Source organism: Staurois parvus, unplaced genomic scaffold (genome assembly GCF_062004578.1).
Source record: "Staurois parvus isolate SC_StPar_1 unplaced genomic scaffold, SC_StPar_1.0 ptg000546l, whole genome shotgun sequence".
Classification (NCBI taxonomy): domain Eukaryota; kingdom Metazoa; phylum Chordata; class Amphibia; order Anura; family Ranidae; genus Staurois; species Staurois parvus.
Window position 1 is genome coordinate 4399559 of NW_028318342.1, and position 18587 is coordinate 4418145.

At 40.8% G+C, this 18587-nt stretch overlaps 1 protein-coding gene across 1 annotated transcript in view; it reads left to right on the forward strand.

Annotated features, from left to right (window-relative positions):
- Positions 1 to 18587, forward strand: part of CRIM1 (cysteine rich transmembrane BMP regulator 1) — a 1025033-nt gene that overhangs the window by 889929 nt on the left and 116517 nt on the right. Inside the window, exon 10 of the mRNA XM_089690902.1 lies at positions 5353 to 5474. Coding sequence (XP_089547028.1) covers positions 5353 to 5474 — 122 coding nt within the window. The remainder of the gene's footprint in view (positions 1 to 5352; positions 5475 to 18587) is intronic.

Consider the following 18587-nt stretch of genomic DNA (forward strand, 5'->3'; position numbering starts at 1 on the left):
TAATTGGTGTTCAGAGGTTTACAAAGACACTCTTCTCAGACTGTGGTTTATTTCTTGGGACCAAACTCTTTACAAAGTTTGTTTAGTCAAACGTTTAATCTCTAATCTTCTGTCCTTTTCAGAAGCTTCCAAAAGGCTAGGTCATTTTGTCCTTCTTCTAACCCAGATTTTACACCCTTAATATTTCCCTGTAGTCACAAGAAAACCAATACACCAACCAACACCCCCCACAGCCAAATTAAATATATAAACTGTTCGAATCATCTGTATTTTGTGATGGAGATTATTAATGAGGGGTGTTTATTACAAGGGTAAAAATACTGACTTAATGAAACAATAGAAGTGTGCCCTAAGGGCTTTTTATGCTTACACATTTGCTGAATTGTTTTCTCCTAGAGGAAGAGCACATTTTTATTCAGTACAGTTTCCCTGTGTCCTGTAATATTTGATGTAAATGGCATAAGAGATGCTTTATTACTTTCTCCAGTACATTTGAAAACATGTCATTTGTTTAATAGAAGATGTATTGTAACTTCTTCCAGTTCTCCTTAAAAATCTATTTAAAGTTAATTAAAAAAAAGTTGTTTTACTCACTATAACTGTTCCTCACGGCAATGTACTGAACTGTAAAATCACTCCGAAAGACTAAAGTCTGCATACACCAAGAGGAACAGACTGTACGATGAAGGGCTCATATTTATTTTTTGGGGGGCCCTCTGCCTTCCCTGCCACCTTTTCCCTCATTGGTACATTGTAACTATCACATTTGGTCTTTTAGGTTCACCAACCCTTTTGCAGTTATCCTATGCATCCAAAACCTTCTTCACAAGATCGTTCAGCAATGTTTTGCATTTTTCACAATTGTCAATACCGTCCGTGTTTTCTTTATCAATGTTTCTTAGGACCAGACCCAGAGAGGGACCACACACATATGAACGGCTATCCCCACTGAACCTTTGCTTGTTGTCAAATGTTCCGTGGGCAATTGTCATACCAACTGACATTGATCAAAGCATAAATCACTGCCTAATGTAATTCCCACCGGTTTATTCATTACAACATCACAATCACTACTACCAATCCTTAGAAGATCATACCTTCAAATGTCACAATTCCTGATACTATCAATACTGTCTTAGCCTCCGGGCCCCTTTACTTCTGCCTTTTAATGAGTGACAGACAGAACATCTGCTATTGCTGAATCCATTCTGGGCCTTTCCTTCTCACAAAGTCTAGTGGGTGAGGCAGTACCTGCGCCATTTACTAACCACTGCTTAGCTGCACCAGCAGGAGTGGAGTGTTCTTTGTCACTATATCAGGTACAGAGGCCTTTAATATCTCTAATAGTTCTTTTGAGCACCTTCCATACAAACAGTCACTGGAAGCAGCCTCACAGGGAACCATGAGATCACTTTTCACATTGTTAATAAACGTTGTACCAACCAATACAGGATTATTGTTATCAAGCACAGCCTGTACTACCTGACTATACTATTGGTACTCTGCAGTACCAGCTGGTCTGACACCCGGGTATACAGTATAGGGTATGTGCTTTTACCAGTTCAAGCAGTTCAGATAGCATGCTTGTCATTTTAATGCACCCTACATCTATACACAAGACCTTTTTAGGAACCTTTCCCTTGTCAGAGACATGTGGAGGGGCTCATTCACTGCAGCTTGAGAGGTTGAGATTTTTAAAAAGACTTCCACCTCACTGGAGGTATCTGCCATTACAACCTGGTGCTCCCCCTTGGCTCTGTCAGATGTATGTATCACACTTATCCCCTATGCCCCTAAGCATCAGGGAGCCACTGCAGGTCACAACCAGTCATACTGACATTTTTGCAATTGACACCCTTCAGTTGTTGAGCTGTGGATAACACATCTGCCATTCAAGTGCGCTTAACCTGTCTGCAGAGGCCAGCACACCCTCGAACATTGGACACTCTACGATCCCTCCATTGGGCATAGCAGGTATTCTGTCGCCCCCTTTTTTACACAACATAGCCTTGTAACCCATGGTCACTTGGTTAAGTATTGCAAGTGCTTCCTTGCACCAGCCATCCCATTCCTTGGTGTTTCCTTCATGGGCTCTCAGTGGCACTGCATCACCTGCTCTAGGAGGCACGACAGGAACCTAAGATTCATTAGCCAATACAGTGCGTTTGTCACTTCTATAGAGACCACCTTGTGAAACACAATGACACATCATCAACCAAGGCAGGCTGCAACACTTTATTTTGACCAGTTTGCTCTGGTGGCGCTACCACTACACCCAACTTGGCACTTTCAACTTTGACAGGCTTAATTAATCCCTTACCAACTGGGTCACATACACACTCTCACTGTGTGGTACAGTCCCACCTTGTTCCACCACAGCTGTCCTCTGACTCCAACACTTGGAGACCCTTGTGAGACTTCAATGAGCAACTCTGTGGCTCTGTCTCTGGTTGTTACAGAAGATATCCCACCTTCATTATTATTACCTTTGCCAACATTAGCCTCAGATATAACATTGCCAGAAATACATTTTTCGATGTCATCACCATCAATACCTTTACATTTACCCACAGTACTATTGTGTCAGCTCTTGAGCTTGCTGCAGGTTGGGTTTTAACCTGCGTCACCCCACTAATCAGGATAACACACTGTAGAAAGTCCATGTCCATGTGTAGTGCGGTTCTCCCTCCCAGTCACACTCCCACTTCGTTGGGACCAGTCTCACCAGTTCTTGTATCAAGTTTTAAAGCCTTCATTTGAGGGCGCTGTCTATTACCTGTGGCACAGGCTGGTCCCCACGTGCTGTCATGGGTCATCACTGCAGCCCTTCTTGATGATTTGGCACCCTCTGCAAGAAAAATGGGCTCCCAGTTACTAGGGGTAACTGAAGCTCTGTACTTCTTAAGAACAGGCTAGCTTTTCTCCACTAAAATGAGATACAGTTCTCTCAAGTGATCTTTGGCTACTCTGGATTACTTGTCCCTCTCTCTGGGATGCAACTGGTCACTTTCTTTGGCAGGTGAGCTCCAGGATTCATCAACCTCTCAACTGGCTCAGTTACTCTGCGATACATTTTGTGACAAGGGGCACTGGACAACAGCATTCACACCTACAGCACACAGGCCCCTATGCCTCATGCTGTGGCACATTTTGGATCATGTTGCCAGGGGGAACTTTCACTTCCCCTGGGATTGACATGACCAGCTTGGACCAGTCCCCAGCTAGTTCACACTTGACTAGATTTTCTGGCTTGGCTGGGGCTTGCACAGGTGGTAAAATCCCCTCTAGCCTATGCGCTCTGTCTCTGGTCTCAGCAAGGATTGCATCTTTTTTCTGCTTCGACCATCCCATTGTTGCAGTCACATAAACAGCAACTTTTTACACATTTGACGAAAAGGAAAATTCTCATATATGCACCACATGTACGCAATGATTTGTGCCTGGCTGCAATTCCATACACAGCCAACAGTTCCTGACACAAACTCATTGCTGGAGCCAACATCCAGGTTTCCACTGTTTGCTTGCCTGCAACCTCCACCACTCATGATCTGGGGGATCAATAGCTCAGTGGTAGATGTGTTTTAAGTGCGTCCATGCCAAGCGGGAACTAACTTTAAGGACCTAGCAGCCCACTTTTATTAAGAACAAAAGATACAACGTCTTTATAACTTATGACGTCCCACACGGGGTTTTAACTTCAGCAAACACAACTGAAAAATACAGAGCCACCTAGCTCTTAAAGGCTTACTCAGCTTTGGTCGCAGTACCTTGCTGCACTGGCCCAGTCCTCTCCTCTAGGTAGGGGTTCTCCTGATACTCCAGGCTTTCTTACTCCTCTGAGACTTATTTTTTCCTCTGGTCCCCTAAACTCTCTCCCAGTTGTTTTAACACTAGTTTCCCAGACTCTCTCAACTGGCCCAACTCTCTCAGTCCACTGACCTGGAACCTCTGCTACATGGAGTGCTGTCTTGAGTGGTTTGCCTTGGTCCCTAGACAGGAGCACACCACCCTCATGTCTGCAACTCCAACACCACCTCTTACTCCACCTGCTGTCACTAACCCATCTTTTGTAGGGCTGTGTGCACCTGGACACACACACTGCTGGTTGTCCACAACACCCAGACACTAGGTTGGAGATGTCTTCCCTCCCCAGAAATTCTGAAGGACCCTCTGCACACTGGTATATACCCTTTCAAGCAAACTATGCAACAAATAGGGATATTTGGTTCACACATATTGCAATACATGTTTAAGCTGGCCAACTGCGTCAAAGTAATCCCTCTATGGCCAGTCCTACTCTGCCCTGCCTACGCAAGTGCTACTGTGGACACAATGCTAACATAGGGGAAAAGACACAATGGGGAGAGCTACAAGGTTCAGGTTTTAGTTTGCTTGAAAGGGTATATACCAGTGTGCAGAGGGTCCTTCAGAATTTCTAGAGTTAATGTGGTTACACCCCTTTAGCACCTGATGGATAAATGCATGCACTAGCTGTATGGATTTGAGCACAGGGATCTCTTGTTTGTTGTCTTCCCTCCCCAGGCACTTTGAAATCTGCAAACTACAGAGCCCCATCTGGTAAAAAAAAAATCTGAAGACAGCTGCAAAAGCAATTTTCTCCACTCAAAATCTATGCTCCATAGTCCTACACTCAGCATATGTGCAAACCTTGTGTTCTTTTCCTGACCATTTCCACAATGACAGAGCCTTGCACTGTCACAGCAGCTATGATGCTATTCTGTAATGGCGGCGATCAGCGACTTATAGTGTGACTGTGATAGGGTGGAAGGCAATCTGGCCCCAAGAGAAACTATCTGGGAGGCTCAGTAACTGACACTGATATTGCTAGTGACACTAATACAGTGATCAGTGATAATACTGTACACTGACACTGTACTAGTGACAATGACTAGGAAGGGGTTGACATCTAGGAGCAATCAAGGGGTTAACTGTATGCCCAAACAATGTGTAATGTGTGTAATATGTGCTGCTTTTACTTTACTATCTGTCTGTTTTTTCACAGAAAGAAGAAACAGGCAGATAGCTATTCCCAGCACAGAGTTCTATGTTTTTGTAAACACAGAACTCTGTGTGATTGGCCACAGAGTCAATCAGCTGACTTCAGCCAAAATCATTAGCTACCAAACTTGTGCTGTGTCCAGTCACAGCACAGGTGCATGCGCCCCAAACAAAAAAAAGGCCACGATGTACCAGTATGCCTCCCGGCCTGTAGCTGCCACTCGCTCGCAGTACAACTATTGTAGGTGGGCAGCAAGCGGTTAAATAATTGTGGTGTAACTTAAGCATCATCTAAATAAGCTTTATTAAATTTGTTGATCTAATGTTGTCTAGGAAGAACAAGCATGGATGTGAAATCTGTCGCTGTAAGAAGTGTCCTGATGTTCCATGCAGCAAGATCTGTCCAAATGGCTTTGAGCAAGACAGTCAAGGATGCCTTATCTGCAAATGTAGAGGTAAGATTAGACTTTTTACCTAGGGTTTTAGAGTGCCCCCTCTTGTCCCTAAAACCCATCAGAGAGAAGATATGTTCAAAATTTCCATCATCAGAGACAGTTTTACAGCTCTTTTAATGCTACTTAATGTCATTTTGTCACAGCGTAACCCTATTTATGAGTGCTTTGTTTCCTGCTTGCAGCCATTTTATTTTTAATTACTGCAGTCTCATGAAGGAGTCTGCAATGACTTTTTAATGAGCAGATAACAGAGTCAAATGAGCCAATTGTTTCTAAGCTTATTTCAATACACTTTCATTTTAATTATTAATACATTCAAATATGTTGTTTACATGTACAGCACTGTAGGAGATTTCAAAATGTCATATCTGGGACTGTGTATTTTGATCGCATAAGAAATTTCAAAGGATTGTGGCCAACTCCATACTAATTTACATGGTGTAGCTTAAAGTGATATTAAACCCTCATCTTTTTAAGCACTTTCAGCAGCTGATTTATTCCTTTTCTGATTATGCAACTTCTTTACCTTTTAATCCTTGTTATGTTCCAGTTTACGCTGGGGCCTAGGCCTCTGCGCCAGGTTTCCTGTTTTATGGATACTTTCTCTTGCAGCATCCTATTGAGCCACACTGGCATACATAAAGAGACTAAAGATGTGTCTACATACACTATGTATGTAATCACTGTAGCTTATTTTTCATTCTATAGGTCCTTTGCTTTCAGAAAATATATTGTTTGGGGAAGTGGGGGGGGGGGGTCGTTTACAAACTATTACAGGTGCACGGGAAAAAGTGTAAAATTGTACTCAGATTTTTAGAGTACAATGTACCTATTTACAGTTTTGTGCACCTTCAGTCTTCACCATTTCACAAAAAGGCGCAATTCAACATTTACAGATATTTGTTATGAGTCTTGTTACTAACTCAATACAGTTTTAACATTTATATCTAGTAGGAATTTGGCAGGAATTTTGTAAATTTTGACATGCATGTGTCCACTAATTATATTTTTAGTGTATTTTTAGTGAAAATAGCAATTTGATGAACATTTGCGCAACTATTGTGGAGCCTAAAAAATTAATATCACATTTTTTTAATCTATAAGTCCTTTGCTTTCAGAAAATATATGGTTTGAGGGGTACTTTACAAACTCTGAAAGCTGTAAGGGAAAAATGATAACCTCAGAGATTTAAAGTAAATTGTGTTTATTTTCAATTTTGCGCACCTTCAGTTTTCACCATTTCACAAAAAGGCACAATTCAAATTTTGTAAATATTTGTTATGTGCAAACTCAGTACAGTTGTAACTTTTATATCTAGTTGAAATTAGGCAGGAATTTTGTAAATTTTGCCATGTATGCATCCACTAATAAGGAATTTAGTGTATTTTTATTGAAAATAGCTATTTGATGAACATTTGCACAAATATTGAATAGTGGATACTCCTGTGCTACCTTCAACTGGTGTTGTAAAATACTAGTGACTGAGGGGAGTTTCACTTTAAATGTCTGCTGCTGGAAGCATTTAAATGTGTTCCCACATTAAATAAAATACAATACTGTGATAGGTGATGCAGCGCTACTGTGAATATTAGTGAATGAAGGTGATATACAATTGCATAAGCAATCCTCATTGAACAAATAATTGAATTTTCATACTTAAATGAACAAACATATAAAATCTAGTGCATTTCAAACATGTGCAAATGTAAACTTAATGATTATAGCAGTTCTAAAAGTCCACATAATACCAATTTGTTCTGGCCTATACATTCAGTATTATGGCCTCTGATCCAATTCCTTTCATTCCCTAATAATCACAGAAGCGCTGCTTCACCTATCACAGCATTGCATTTGCACAAATATCACAGGCCCTAAAAAATCAGTAGCACCTTCCTTTTATTCTACTGGTCCTATGCTTTCAGAAAATGTATGGTTTGGGGGGTCTTTCACAAACTCTAAAAGCTGTAAGAGAAAAATATGAAAGCAATGAAAAAATTGCAAAAATGGTCTGGCCACCTGAGTTTAAAAGTGGAGAGCAGGGCCTGGCAATGAAAGGGTTAAAGCTCCGACTATGGACAATTTGCTTACCAAAGTTTTTCACTATTGCACAGGAGTGCAATTTTAAGGCTTGACATGTTGGGTATCTACTATATTTACTCGATGTACCCCCATCGTTCACGTTGTATCATGAAATACATTTTTGTACCACAAAATATATAATTGTTTGGGGGTTTAAATTAATTTTATTGTAGATTTTAATATGTGTGTGAAAAAATTAAGACATTGCCCCAGCATACAAGTGTATATAAAGGCAAAAATTACTTTTTTTAGTTTTTGATAGAGTAGTGAAGGGTTAAAGCTCCTATATAGGGTTTTTTTTTACTGTTTATTTCCTACTGGGGAGATTTTTCTTTATTTTCTGTACCATGCATGAAGCAGGAAATGAGGAGAAATCTCCCCAAACTGAGGGTTATGCTCATCTTAGTGACTTGTCACAAGATCATTTTTCATATTTTGTTCTGGTGACAACTCTAACATTTTTAATAACACCAGAAGTTTGACTCATCATCAGAAAATTTTACTGATTTATAAACTTTCTCTCATGCTGTCATGTACCGTACAGCTCCGGCTCGAGGGCTAGTGGTAGTGGGACAGCGGCCACAGGAGCACAGCGAGGTGTGAGTGCCTGTGATCAGTCCAATAGTTGGTGTTCCACCAGGTACCGGCAGGCTGATGAAGACGCAGGGCAGGCTAAGGGTGAAGAGCAGGATCTGGGTGCAGACGTGCTGGATGGATGGATCGCTGAGGAGCAAGGTGGAGGATGCAGGGTCAGATGAGCCGGGTTGGTAGCAGTCGGGCAGATCAAGCATAGATGGCAGGAGGTAACGTAGTCGGGTCACGGGTCGAGTCAGCAGCAGAGGATCAATCAGACAGGAGCAGGAGACAGAAGAGCAATCCAAGACAAGCCAGGGGTCAGGGCAGGTAGCAGACAAGCGGAGGTCAGGAACAAGCTGGTTAGGTATCAGGAGTCAAGCACAAGGATCTGGATACACATGCAGGGATTAAGACCAAACGGCAATGAGACACTACTGCAGCCAGTTTAAATAGGTACCAGCATTAGTGCCAGGCGTGCTCCTGGATACATGAGTGCAAGTGTGTGCGCCTATGCCCAAGAACCTGAACATCCGTCCGGCTCGTCCTTGTTCTGTGCATGCGCATATTTGTAAGTCTTCACCTGTACTATGGGCAAGCCTTTCCTGACACATGCTCTAAAATGTTTGTTTTTGTCTTACTATGTGCTTTCATGACAGTGATCACCAGGACAGATAGAGATAGGAATCTCCCTTGTGGGGACATAGACAGCAGTAAAATCTTGACAAGGTGTATAACCCTTCCCCATTCTGTTTAAAAAAAACAAAAAAAAGTTTTAAAGTGTATTTTCACTTTTGCAGCCAAATTGGGATGACACCTACTTTAATTTTGTTACATGACCCCATTCCCAAAACAAAGAAAAATACAGCTTCCCTTTTTTAGTTGCTCTATTCTGGAACTTCCAGCAAGGAAAAATCTTGCTTAGTGCTCTTTGTTCATGAGGAGCCTGGGGAGCTTCTCCTGAGAAACATCTAAAAAGTAAAACATATTTTTAAACATTTTTAGATATGCCATGTGAATAGGTGAACATTTATTGAGGTTTTCTTCAAATTTGACTGGTGAAAAGCTGTGTGTTGGATTTTTTTAGGACCCTTAAAGCGTATTAAAACCCAAAACTAATGTGACAAATAGGTATAATTGATAACCTCCAGCACCACATCCCAATTATAACCTAATAAAAAAAAAAGAGAAATGGGTAGATCGGACTTTCAAGGTGCAAATAATGTATATACCCTCAGGAAAAAATACACAAAATCATACTGTATATATTTATATATTATTCACAAATGTTTATTTGAGTGGAAAACGGCAACAAACCAGATAGGGGTGCACCCAGCAGTAGCAGCTCTAGGGCACAGAGTTGATAAAGAGGGAGAGCATAGACCACACTTTCCAAGGTTTATATATCACATAACAGAATATTACACAAATATTACACATTGGCTATTGCCTGGCTGAGGTGAGGACCGTTTGTGGACCTGTGTTTCATTACAAGATACGCAGTAACTTTTTATACATTTGAGAGGAAGATGTTTGAAACACCCGCTCTTTTTGTGTAATATTCTTTTATGTGACCTATAAACTTTGGATGGTGCAGTCTATGTCCTACCTCTTTATCATCTCTCTACCCTATAGCTGGTACTTCTGGGTGCCCCCCTATCTGGTCTGTTGCCGTTTTCCACTCTGTGTATATTTATGATGGACTTCCGCCTATGAATGCAATGATGTTTATGCTTTGGATGATATGCAATATTCTGCATCCCCTCACCTCTGAAGAAGCTCAACTTGTGAAATGCGTTGAGGGATTAAACCTCCCCATAATCTTTTTTATATTTAATATCTTTATGTGGTTTATTGTATCACCTGTACGAGCATCATTACATTTAAGGGAAGGTTTATGGGGGTTTGCTGATTGTGTGTGATGCAAGACTCATCTTAACATTATCATTTTTAACATATGACTCTGAAATAAAAGTTTGTGATTTTATATACAGTATCTCACAGAAGTGAGTACACCCCTCACATTTTTGTAAATATGTTATTATATCTTTTCATATGACAACACTGAAGAAATTACACTTTGTTACAATGAAAAGTAGTGAGTGTACAGCTTGTATAACAGTGTAAATTTGCTGTCCCCTCAAAATAACTCAACACACAGCCATTAATGTCTAAACCACTGGCAACAAAAGTGAGTACACCCCTAAGTGAAAATGTCAAATTGGGCTCAATTAGCCATTTTCCTCCCCGACGTCGTGACTCATTAGTGTTACAAGGCCTCAGGCGTGAATGGGGAGCAGGTGTGTTAAATTTGGTGTTATTGCTCTCACTCTTTCATACTGATCTCTGGAAGTTCAACATGGCACCTCATGGCAAAGAACTCTCTGAGGATCTGAAAAAAAGAATTGTTACTCTACATAAAGATGACCTAGGCTATAAAAAGATTGCCAAGACCCTGAAACTGAGCTGCAGCACAGTGGCCAAGACCGTACAGTGGTTTAGCAGGACAAGTTCCACTCAGAACAGGCCTCTCTATGGTCGACCAAAGAAGTTGAGTGCACGTGCTCAGGGTCATATCCATAGGTTGTCTTTGGGAAATAGATGTATGAGTGCTGCCATCATTGCTGCAGAGCTTGAAGGGGTGGGGGTCTGTCAGTGGTCAGACCATACGCCACACACTGCTTCAAATTGGTCTGCGTGGCTGTAGTCCCAGAAGGAAGCCTATTCTAAAGATGATGCATAAGAAAGCCCGTAAACAGTTTTCTAAAGAGAAGCAGACTAAGGACATGGATTACTAGAACCATATCCTGTGGTCTGATGACACCAAGATAAACTTATTTGGTTCAGAGGGTGTAAAGTGTGTGTAGCGGCAACCAGGTGAGGTGTACAAAGACAAGTGTGTCTTGCCTACAGTCAAGCATGGTGGTGGGAGTGTAATTGTCTGGGGCTGCATGAGTGCCGCCGACACTGGGGACCTACAGTTCATTGAGGGAACCATGAATGCCAACATGTACTGTGACATACTGAAGCAGAGCATGATCCCCTCCCTTTGGAGATGGGCCGCTGGGCGGTATTCCAACATGATAACAACCCCAAACACATTTCCAAGACGACCATTGCCTTGCTAAAGAAGCTGAGGGTAAAGGTGATGGACTGGCCAAGCATGTCTCCAGACCTAAACCCTATTGAGCATTTGTGGGGCATCCTCAAATGAAAGGTGGAGGAGCGCAAGGTCTCTAACATCCACCAGCTCTGTGATGTCGTCATGGAGGAGTGGAAGAGGACTCCAGTGGCAACCTGTGAAGCTCTGGTGAACTCCATGCCCAAGATGGTTAAGGCAGTGCTAGAAAATAATGGTGGCCACACAAAATATTGACACTTTGGGCCCAATTTGGACATTTTCACTTAGGGGTGTCCTAAAATATTTACAAAAATGTGAGGGGTGTACTCACTTCTGTGAGATACTGTATATGCTTTTGTGTATTTCTTCCTGAGGGTTATAAATCTGTATCTTGATAGTCCCATCTACCCATTTCTCTTTTTTTGTATTATGTCAAACCCCAAACCACAAATGTAGTATATTGCAGCTCACCAATCATTAGATGTGGTGGCTACATTAGCTTATTTTAGGCTTTTTTCTTCTGTTTTTTCCTGGTGATCTTGTCAGTAGCACACAAAGCCTTTGGAGCAACAGAGACGCCTTTGGACACCAGAATTGTTACTCTAGGTAGAGGGGTGTGTTAGATGTACTAACACATTTAAATACACCAAATTGAACCCGAACTCCAACTCACTATAAACAGTTACAGCAACAGTTTGGTTTCTTTTAGTACAAAGGTTTTACTTTGTTGGTCATGGTAAGCACCACTGTCAGTGCTAAATGGTTTGACTCAGCCTTCTAACTGCTACATCTGCTGGACAGCTTGGTCTGTTGATACACAACAGACTCACTGGCTCTATCACCAGGTGAAAATAAAAGAAAGAAAGCCTAAACAAGACAGCAAATGCAGCCACCACATGTACGAATAGGTAATCTGCAGTATAATAAATGTTTTCTTTTGGGTTTAATACCACTTTAACTGAAATAAGAATTTATCAAAGCAATTTGCACATTTAAGAAAAAGGTGTCCTAAATACTTATAACTATACACACAGTACATGCTGAAAAACATTTGTTGCCAATATAATTATACAGAAATTAATTATTATTATTATACAGTATTTATAAAGCGCCAACAGTTTGCTCAGCACTGTACATTACAAAGGGAGACAGAACATGCGACAGTACGAAAACAATACAATGTGATACACAAGGGGTTCGAGGGCCCTGCTCCTTTGAGCTTAATTAATCAGAATTCTTAAATTTGAAATGTCATGTCATGTGGCAGCATTTAAATGTATAGGTTATCTTATTGAAATGACTGTATCCTTTTTATTTTATTACTGTCATGCATTTCATTTATTCCTGTCTTGTATCTTAAAATACATATTTGTTTAATTGTTTGCGTTATATATATTTCAAATTAAATAATACCTTGATGATATAATCTGCCACTAGTCATAGTGGCTTTTAAAGTTGGCATTGCTGTCATGACCTGGAGATTGTGATATTACAAAAATAGATACTTTTATCAGAAATGAAAGGTGATTAAAGTGAAGATGTATGGGTGCTGCCATCACTAAAGACTGCTTTCTGAAATTTCAAGATGCCTGGCTTTGTTTGATTTCTGTACCTTTCAGTCACAGACCTGAAACATACATGCTCATGAAAGAGGTATCAGAACTCCTTATTTTTATAGTTTTGGTTCAGCTTCTCAGACAGCACTGAAGTTAGAGCATCAGAATGACAGCTTTGTAACTAACATTTTCAAAAGTTGAGGTCAGCTTTGGCAGCCTCTCATGACCAATTTCCTTTAGGGATCTGTTGTCTGTAAGTGGTAAGGCAGCTACATAGACAAGTTAGTGCTGCGATAAAGTGTGTACATGTGTACACCCCACATATGGTAACATGAATTTATGGGGTTTAAATCATATTGTATAATTTCATGCTTGGCATTTCTTCTCCTTTGTGAGGGAGATCAGCTAGCACACAGCAGAATGCCCAATATGTACTAAACCCTAGATGCTTTCATAAATCTATTCTGTTGCTTGCGGGAATCTAACGTTTTTCTATGACTCTCTTGCTTTAAAAGCAAGAGATTGGTTTGTCTGTACAAAAGTGATTTTTAATAAATATAGTTATTCAGCCCAGCATTTTGAGTTTGATACTTAAAATGTGTTCAGTACAATTAGCTTTCACACATAATGTATAGTCCAGCATGCAAACTGCGTGGCATGCGGTGGACTATGACATTGATGATGGTCAGTTGAAAAGTGCGCATCAGTGCAGTGGTGGTGAGTGGAGACGTGACTATCGGTGCAGTGACAAAGTGCAGAAGTGCCTACTGCAATAGCGGCCAGTGTAAAAATTGCAGCAGGGAGAGGGGTCGATTCATGCCGATGCAGCAGGGCCTGATAATGAAGTGCACATTGGTGACCAGTAGAGAAGTGTGTTTTGGTGCAGAAGTACACATTGATGCACTGACAGACAGTTTTGAAGTAGTGCCGTAATCCATGGTGGTATAGAGACAGTCAATGAACAAGTGAGCATCAGTGCATTGGCAGACATTATGGAAGTGTTGGCAACAAGCAGGGTAGTGCACATTGTTGCTGTGGTAGTGAGTACTGAAATGTGTATTGGTGCACTGGTGGCAAGTGAAAAAGCAAGTGTCAGTGTATGGGAAGCAAGTGAAAAAGTGCATGCCAATATAGTGGAATTCTGTGCAGAAATGAATGCAGTAGCAGCCACTGGGACAATGCATGCTGGAACAGTTGCAGCACATGGAGTAGTGCACATCATTTTAGTAGTATTGAGTTGTGTAGGTACAGTTTTACAATTGTGGCATACCAGCATTGGAAATTTCTAGGCAGTGTTGAGCAATTCAGACTGCCCACGCACACTGCCTATGCAGACATTTGCTGGTGAAATATTTTCATCCATGCACTGCTTTTGTGGACATGCATTTTTTACATTTCTTTCTTCAATGATGTTGTCCACCTCATTATTGCAGAGTACACAAAAACAACAGCACATGTCCAACCTATGCAGCTGTGAGCCGCAATTCCTTCTGCCATTCTACCATAGATCCAGGAAGTGATAGAGAGAAACAAACAGTCCCTCTCACTTCCTGGATTCCTTTTTATTTAGGGAGTCTATTGTTTTCAGTTGGCTTTCTCACAGATTTAAGGTGGCCATACATGGATCAAAATTCGGCCAGCTTAGCAGAGACCTGCTGAATATCAACCCATGTATGGGCAGAGTGGTTATACAGAAATCAATCTACTGATTAACTTCTGTACAACCAACCTGTTGGTTTTTTCTGAATGATCAGTGCCGCCGTTTATAGCCGGCAGCAGTGATTGGTGCATTCTGACAGCAGGAGAGTCTCTCCACTGTCATAATACATTAACCCAGCGGGAGTGATTCTGACATCCACACGTTCAATGTGGGTAATTTTTTACCATTCAACCTGCTGGTTAAGTGAAAAACATGATTAATGTATAGGCTGCCCTACACTATCAAAAGGAGCTGTAAAGCACAACTGCGCAGAGCAGAAAGCAGATGCATACATGCTGTATGTAGTTGGTAAATATTGCAGGACTTTAATATATTAAGACATATTGATTATTGCATGCGAAAACTGCAGTAAAGTACAGTTGTGCTCAAACATTTGTATGCCCTGGCAGAAATCGTGAAATGTTGACATTGATATTGAAAATATGACTGATCATCGATCAGTGACTGCTGCCCCTCTCTGCCAATCCCTTCATTGGCTTTCACTAACGCAACGTATAAAATTCAAAATACTAACCACAGCTTACAAAGCCACCCACAACACTGCCCCTAGCTACATCACCAACCTCATCTGCAGATATCGCCAAAATCGCCCGCTCCGCTTCTCCCAAGATATCTTCCTCTCTAGCTCCCTCATCACCTCCTCCCATGCTTAATAGTGAAATATTGGTGGAAACCCCCAGTGCAAACCAAGCAATCTTTAGCAGTCTTGTGTGTTAATAACGTGAACCTTCCGTAATTTTCCGTATAGTCAATACAACTCCAACTACTCGAATTCCCCTGTGTGCTTCACTTTAAAACACCTTGTTTCCCACAACCAGCCAATATATGCACTTACCTTTACTTTAGACGAACCCACAGGTCTAAATACACCCCCCCCCCGGGGGGGGGCTATTTCCAGTGCCAAGCAGCTTCCCAAGAATCACCAACACTTCCATGTATGAGGGAACTTGCTATAGGGTAAGTGGTCTTCAGCGTTCTGAAATGTCCTCAAAGAGGATTAAAAAGCCATCATGCTAAACTGTATAAAAACATTGCTTTTATTTAAAAATATATAAAATGCATTCACATTCTGCAGTGTACATTCTGCAGTGTACACTATCTGTGTACATAGATAACAGGACTCTACAGAATAGAGGTACGTTGCCCCCTTAAGATCATCTAAATATAATCGTCAGATTATACGAAGACCTCACTTACCGTTTGGAGTAATGACTTCACAGACTCCACTAGATCTTGTAATTGTGTTGAAGAAGAACTCTGGGCAAAATTTTTATTTTCCCATGTGGTGGGGCTGTGCTTGAACTGCATGGGTTAACTGCTCATTTTGTCCAGGGGCGCAAGGAAAAGCTGTACTTACCCGATCCTTTGATCCTCTCGAAATCCGTGCTGCCCCATGTCCAGTGGGGGGCTATTCCTGCTGTCCTCACGTCCAGAGCTGGTCTTTGGGCGTGATGACATCAGGAACAGTCCATTCACAAGGCCACTAGAGTGCAGGGGGGGCAGGAGCAGTGGGACCGGTCTTGCGCTCGGTGGATTGGCAGATTAGGTACATATATCTCTGCTCTGTAATCCCCTATACAAAAACGAGCACAGCCCCACTGTATGGGAAAAGAAAAGTTTTTCCTGGAGATTTTTGTCTCAAAATTTCTTTTAAAAAAAAGTATTAGAAATGCTTTAGAATTTCCTATTTCTATACTTCTTCAAGGTCAGTACACAAAATAAAAAGACCTAAGCATCACCATAATAGACCAGCAACTAGCAGCATCAGATAGATTGGTCAGTAATGGCAGCCTTCCTGATTCTCTTAATATTGTTTCAATGCTCCTTTAGGTTGGTAGGCTCGAACAGTTACATTTTCTGCTTTGATTATGGAAGGTCAGCTTGCTCTTAGGAGACTGGGAGGGTATGACTTTAGCAACTTCATGTGGAGTGTGTTTGTATTCAATCCATTATTTTATATGTCATATGTAAATGCTTTTAATACAGTTCACCCAAAAAAGGATCTTTAAGGAAAAGTATTCAATTCCCAAGGGGATAGCCTTTCTCTCTAGGTGACTCACTAGATGCAATGGCTTGGTGCACAGCCACCGAACACTGCAGCTAGCAAGAAGATGGCTGCTTTGCTACAGAGCGCCTGTCTCTGGCCCCCAACACTTGCCTGAGGCAAGCATTGGCAATAGGTATGCAGAGGGATGTGAGCAAGGTTAGTTAGGGAAGTTAGTTAGGGAATATGCTGTTTATTTAAATGTTTTTTTTATTGTGGTTTTTGTACTTTGTTTGCTGAGAATGTACATAGTATTTGAAGTAGGAATTAGTGATTTCATTGTTTAGAAGTGAGAGGAGACAGATGTTCCTAAGTATAGAGCAACAGTGACAAAGAAATATTGTTGGATTGCTAAAAACAGTGTTGAAAGAATAGTATTTGGAACATCCTTATTGTTTTTTGATTGATAAATAATTCAACTACTGAGGACGCATGCTATCCTCCTCACCACTGCAGTGGATACCATGTATGGTTTTGTGATAAAGCAAAATATAGTAGTCAAACCCCTTGTTACTGTAATTATAAATGAAAGGTTCATATTTGGCTTACTGCCTTTTGCAGTCTACAGAGATAGCTAAGATGAGGAGACATAAAATGGGGAAACTAAAGGATGGCATATCTGTCTACTACAACCACCAGTGCAGTTAACACAGTGGCATGTTTAATAACACCTTGAATTTTACCCAAGTCATAAACTTCCGTGCTGGGAAGAATTATCCTTTAATTAAAGCAGCAAAGCAGTAGCAAAGCCTGAAATTAAAATACATTGAAAAAAATGAATAATGAACAAAACACACTGTGCCAAAAAGGCAGCTACATTCATCTTTGATTGTTCCCTGTCAGAATCACTGTAGTGCTTATCTGGTTTGACAAAGGCTGCACAGTTTTCAGACTGTATTTAAATCAATTGCACATGGTTTATGAATAAGTGAGCTATATAAAATGGATGATAATTTTACAGTCATGTATAAAACGAATCACACCCTATGGAAATTCTTGACTTTGTCAACATATTTGAACAGGCAAACATTTGATCTTTATTCAACTGTGCCTACAGATAAAGGTTATATATTTGAATGTGAACACAGGAACAATGTGCCTTTTCAATCACTTATTCAACATAAATATCAATAGAAGGAATAGTGTACTTTGTGAAAAAGTATACATTTGGCATCAAAAGTAGGTATTCACCCCCGCCCCCTCCTAATTTGTTTTATAACTGCCCACCATTCTCTGCAACATTTTTTACAGCTTTTCTAGTTCCTCATCTAGTCAACTAATTCCTCTTGTTGCTGTAAGCTGCCCAGGTACTGAAGCAGCAAAGCCACCCTGAACCAAAACATTTTCACAACCATGGTTCACAGTTTTTATAAGGTATTTCACTAAAATGCTGTCTTCATGAGTATCTATGGTCAACATTTAAGATCCTATATTCATTTCCACATTGTATTTTAATTATTTCTTGCCTTCTCCTATTATTCTAAACATTCTTGAAGTTTGTAAACTTACTTTAGGAAGAATCCCACATCCTTGAATTCTGTGAAACATATTCATTATGTCCTCTGAACCTGCTTTATGAATTACAAATTTGCTGAGAGGAGGAATTTTAGGAGGTGGAGTATATAAATCACTGTTTGCAGGCAGCAAGGTACCATTGGATATGTAGTCCTTAGAACTTGAACATAAACAGCAGAGAAGACAATCCAAAGCATGCAAGGAATCCAGGAAGATGCTGGAGTGAGAGCAATAATTCTAGCACAAGACCTTCTCTGTAACACTAAACTGATGACCTATAGAGGGCTTTTGAAGCATTCAGAAAATGTATATTATATAGGGTGCGCTTGTTGAAGCCCAACCTCTGTAGCTGTAGGATAAAGGTGCCAGATGGATATCAGGGATGGATGGATGGGAGCAGTAACACTGAGGCAGCTCTTCTTAGAGTGGATGTAAGTCTCTAATGCAGTAACAAGAAAAGGAGAGGAAGGTGCCTCTAAGTGCAGTATTGACAACTTATTTAGTA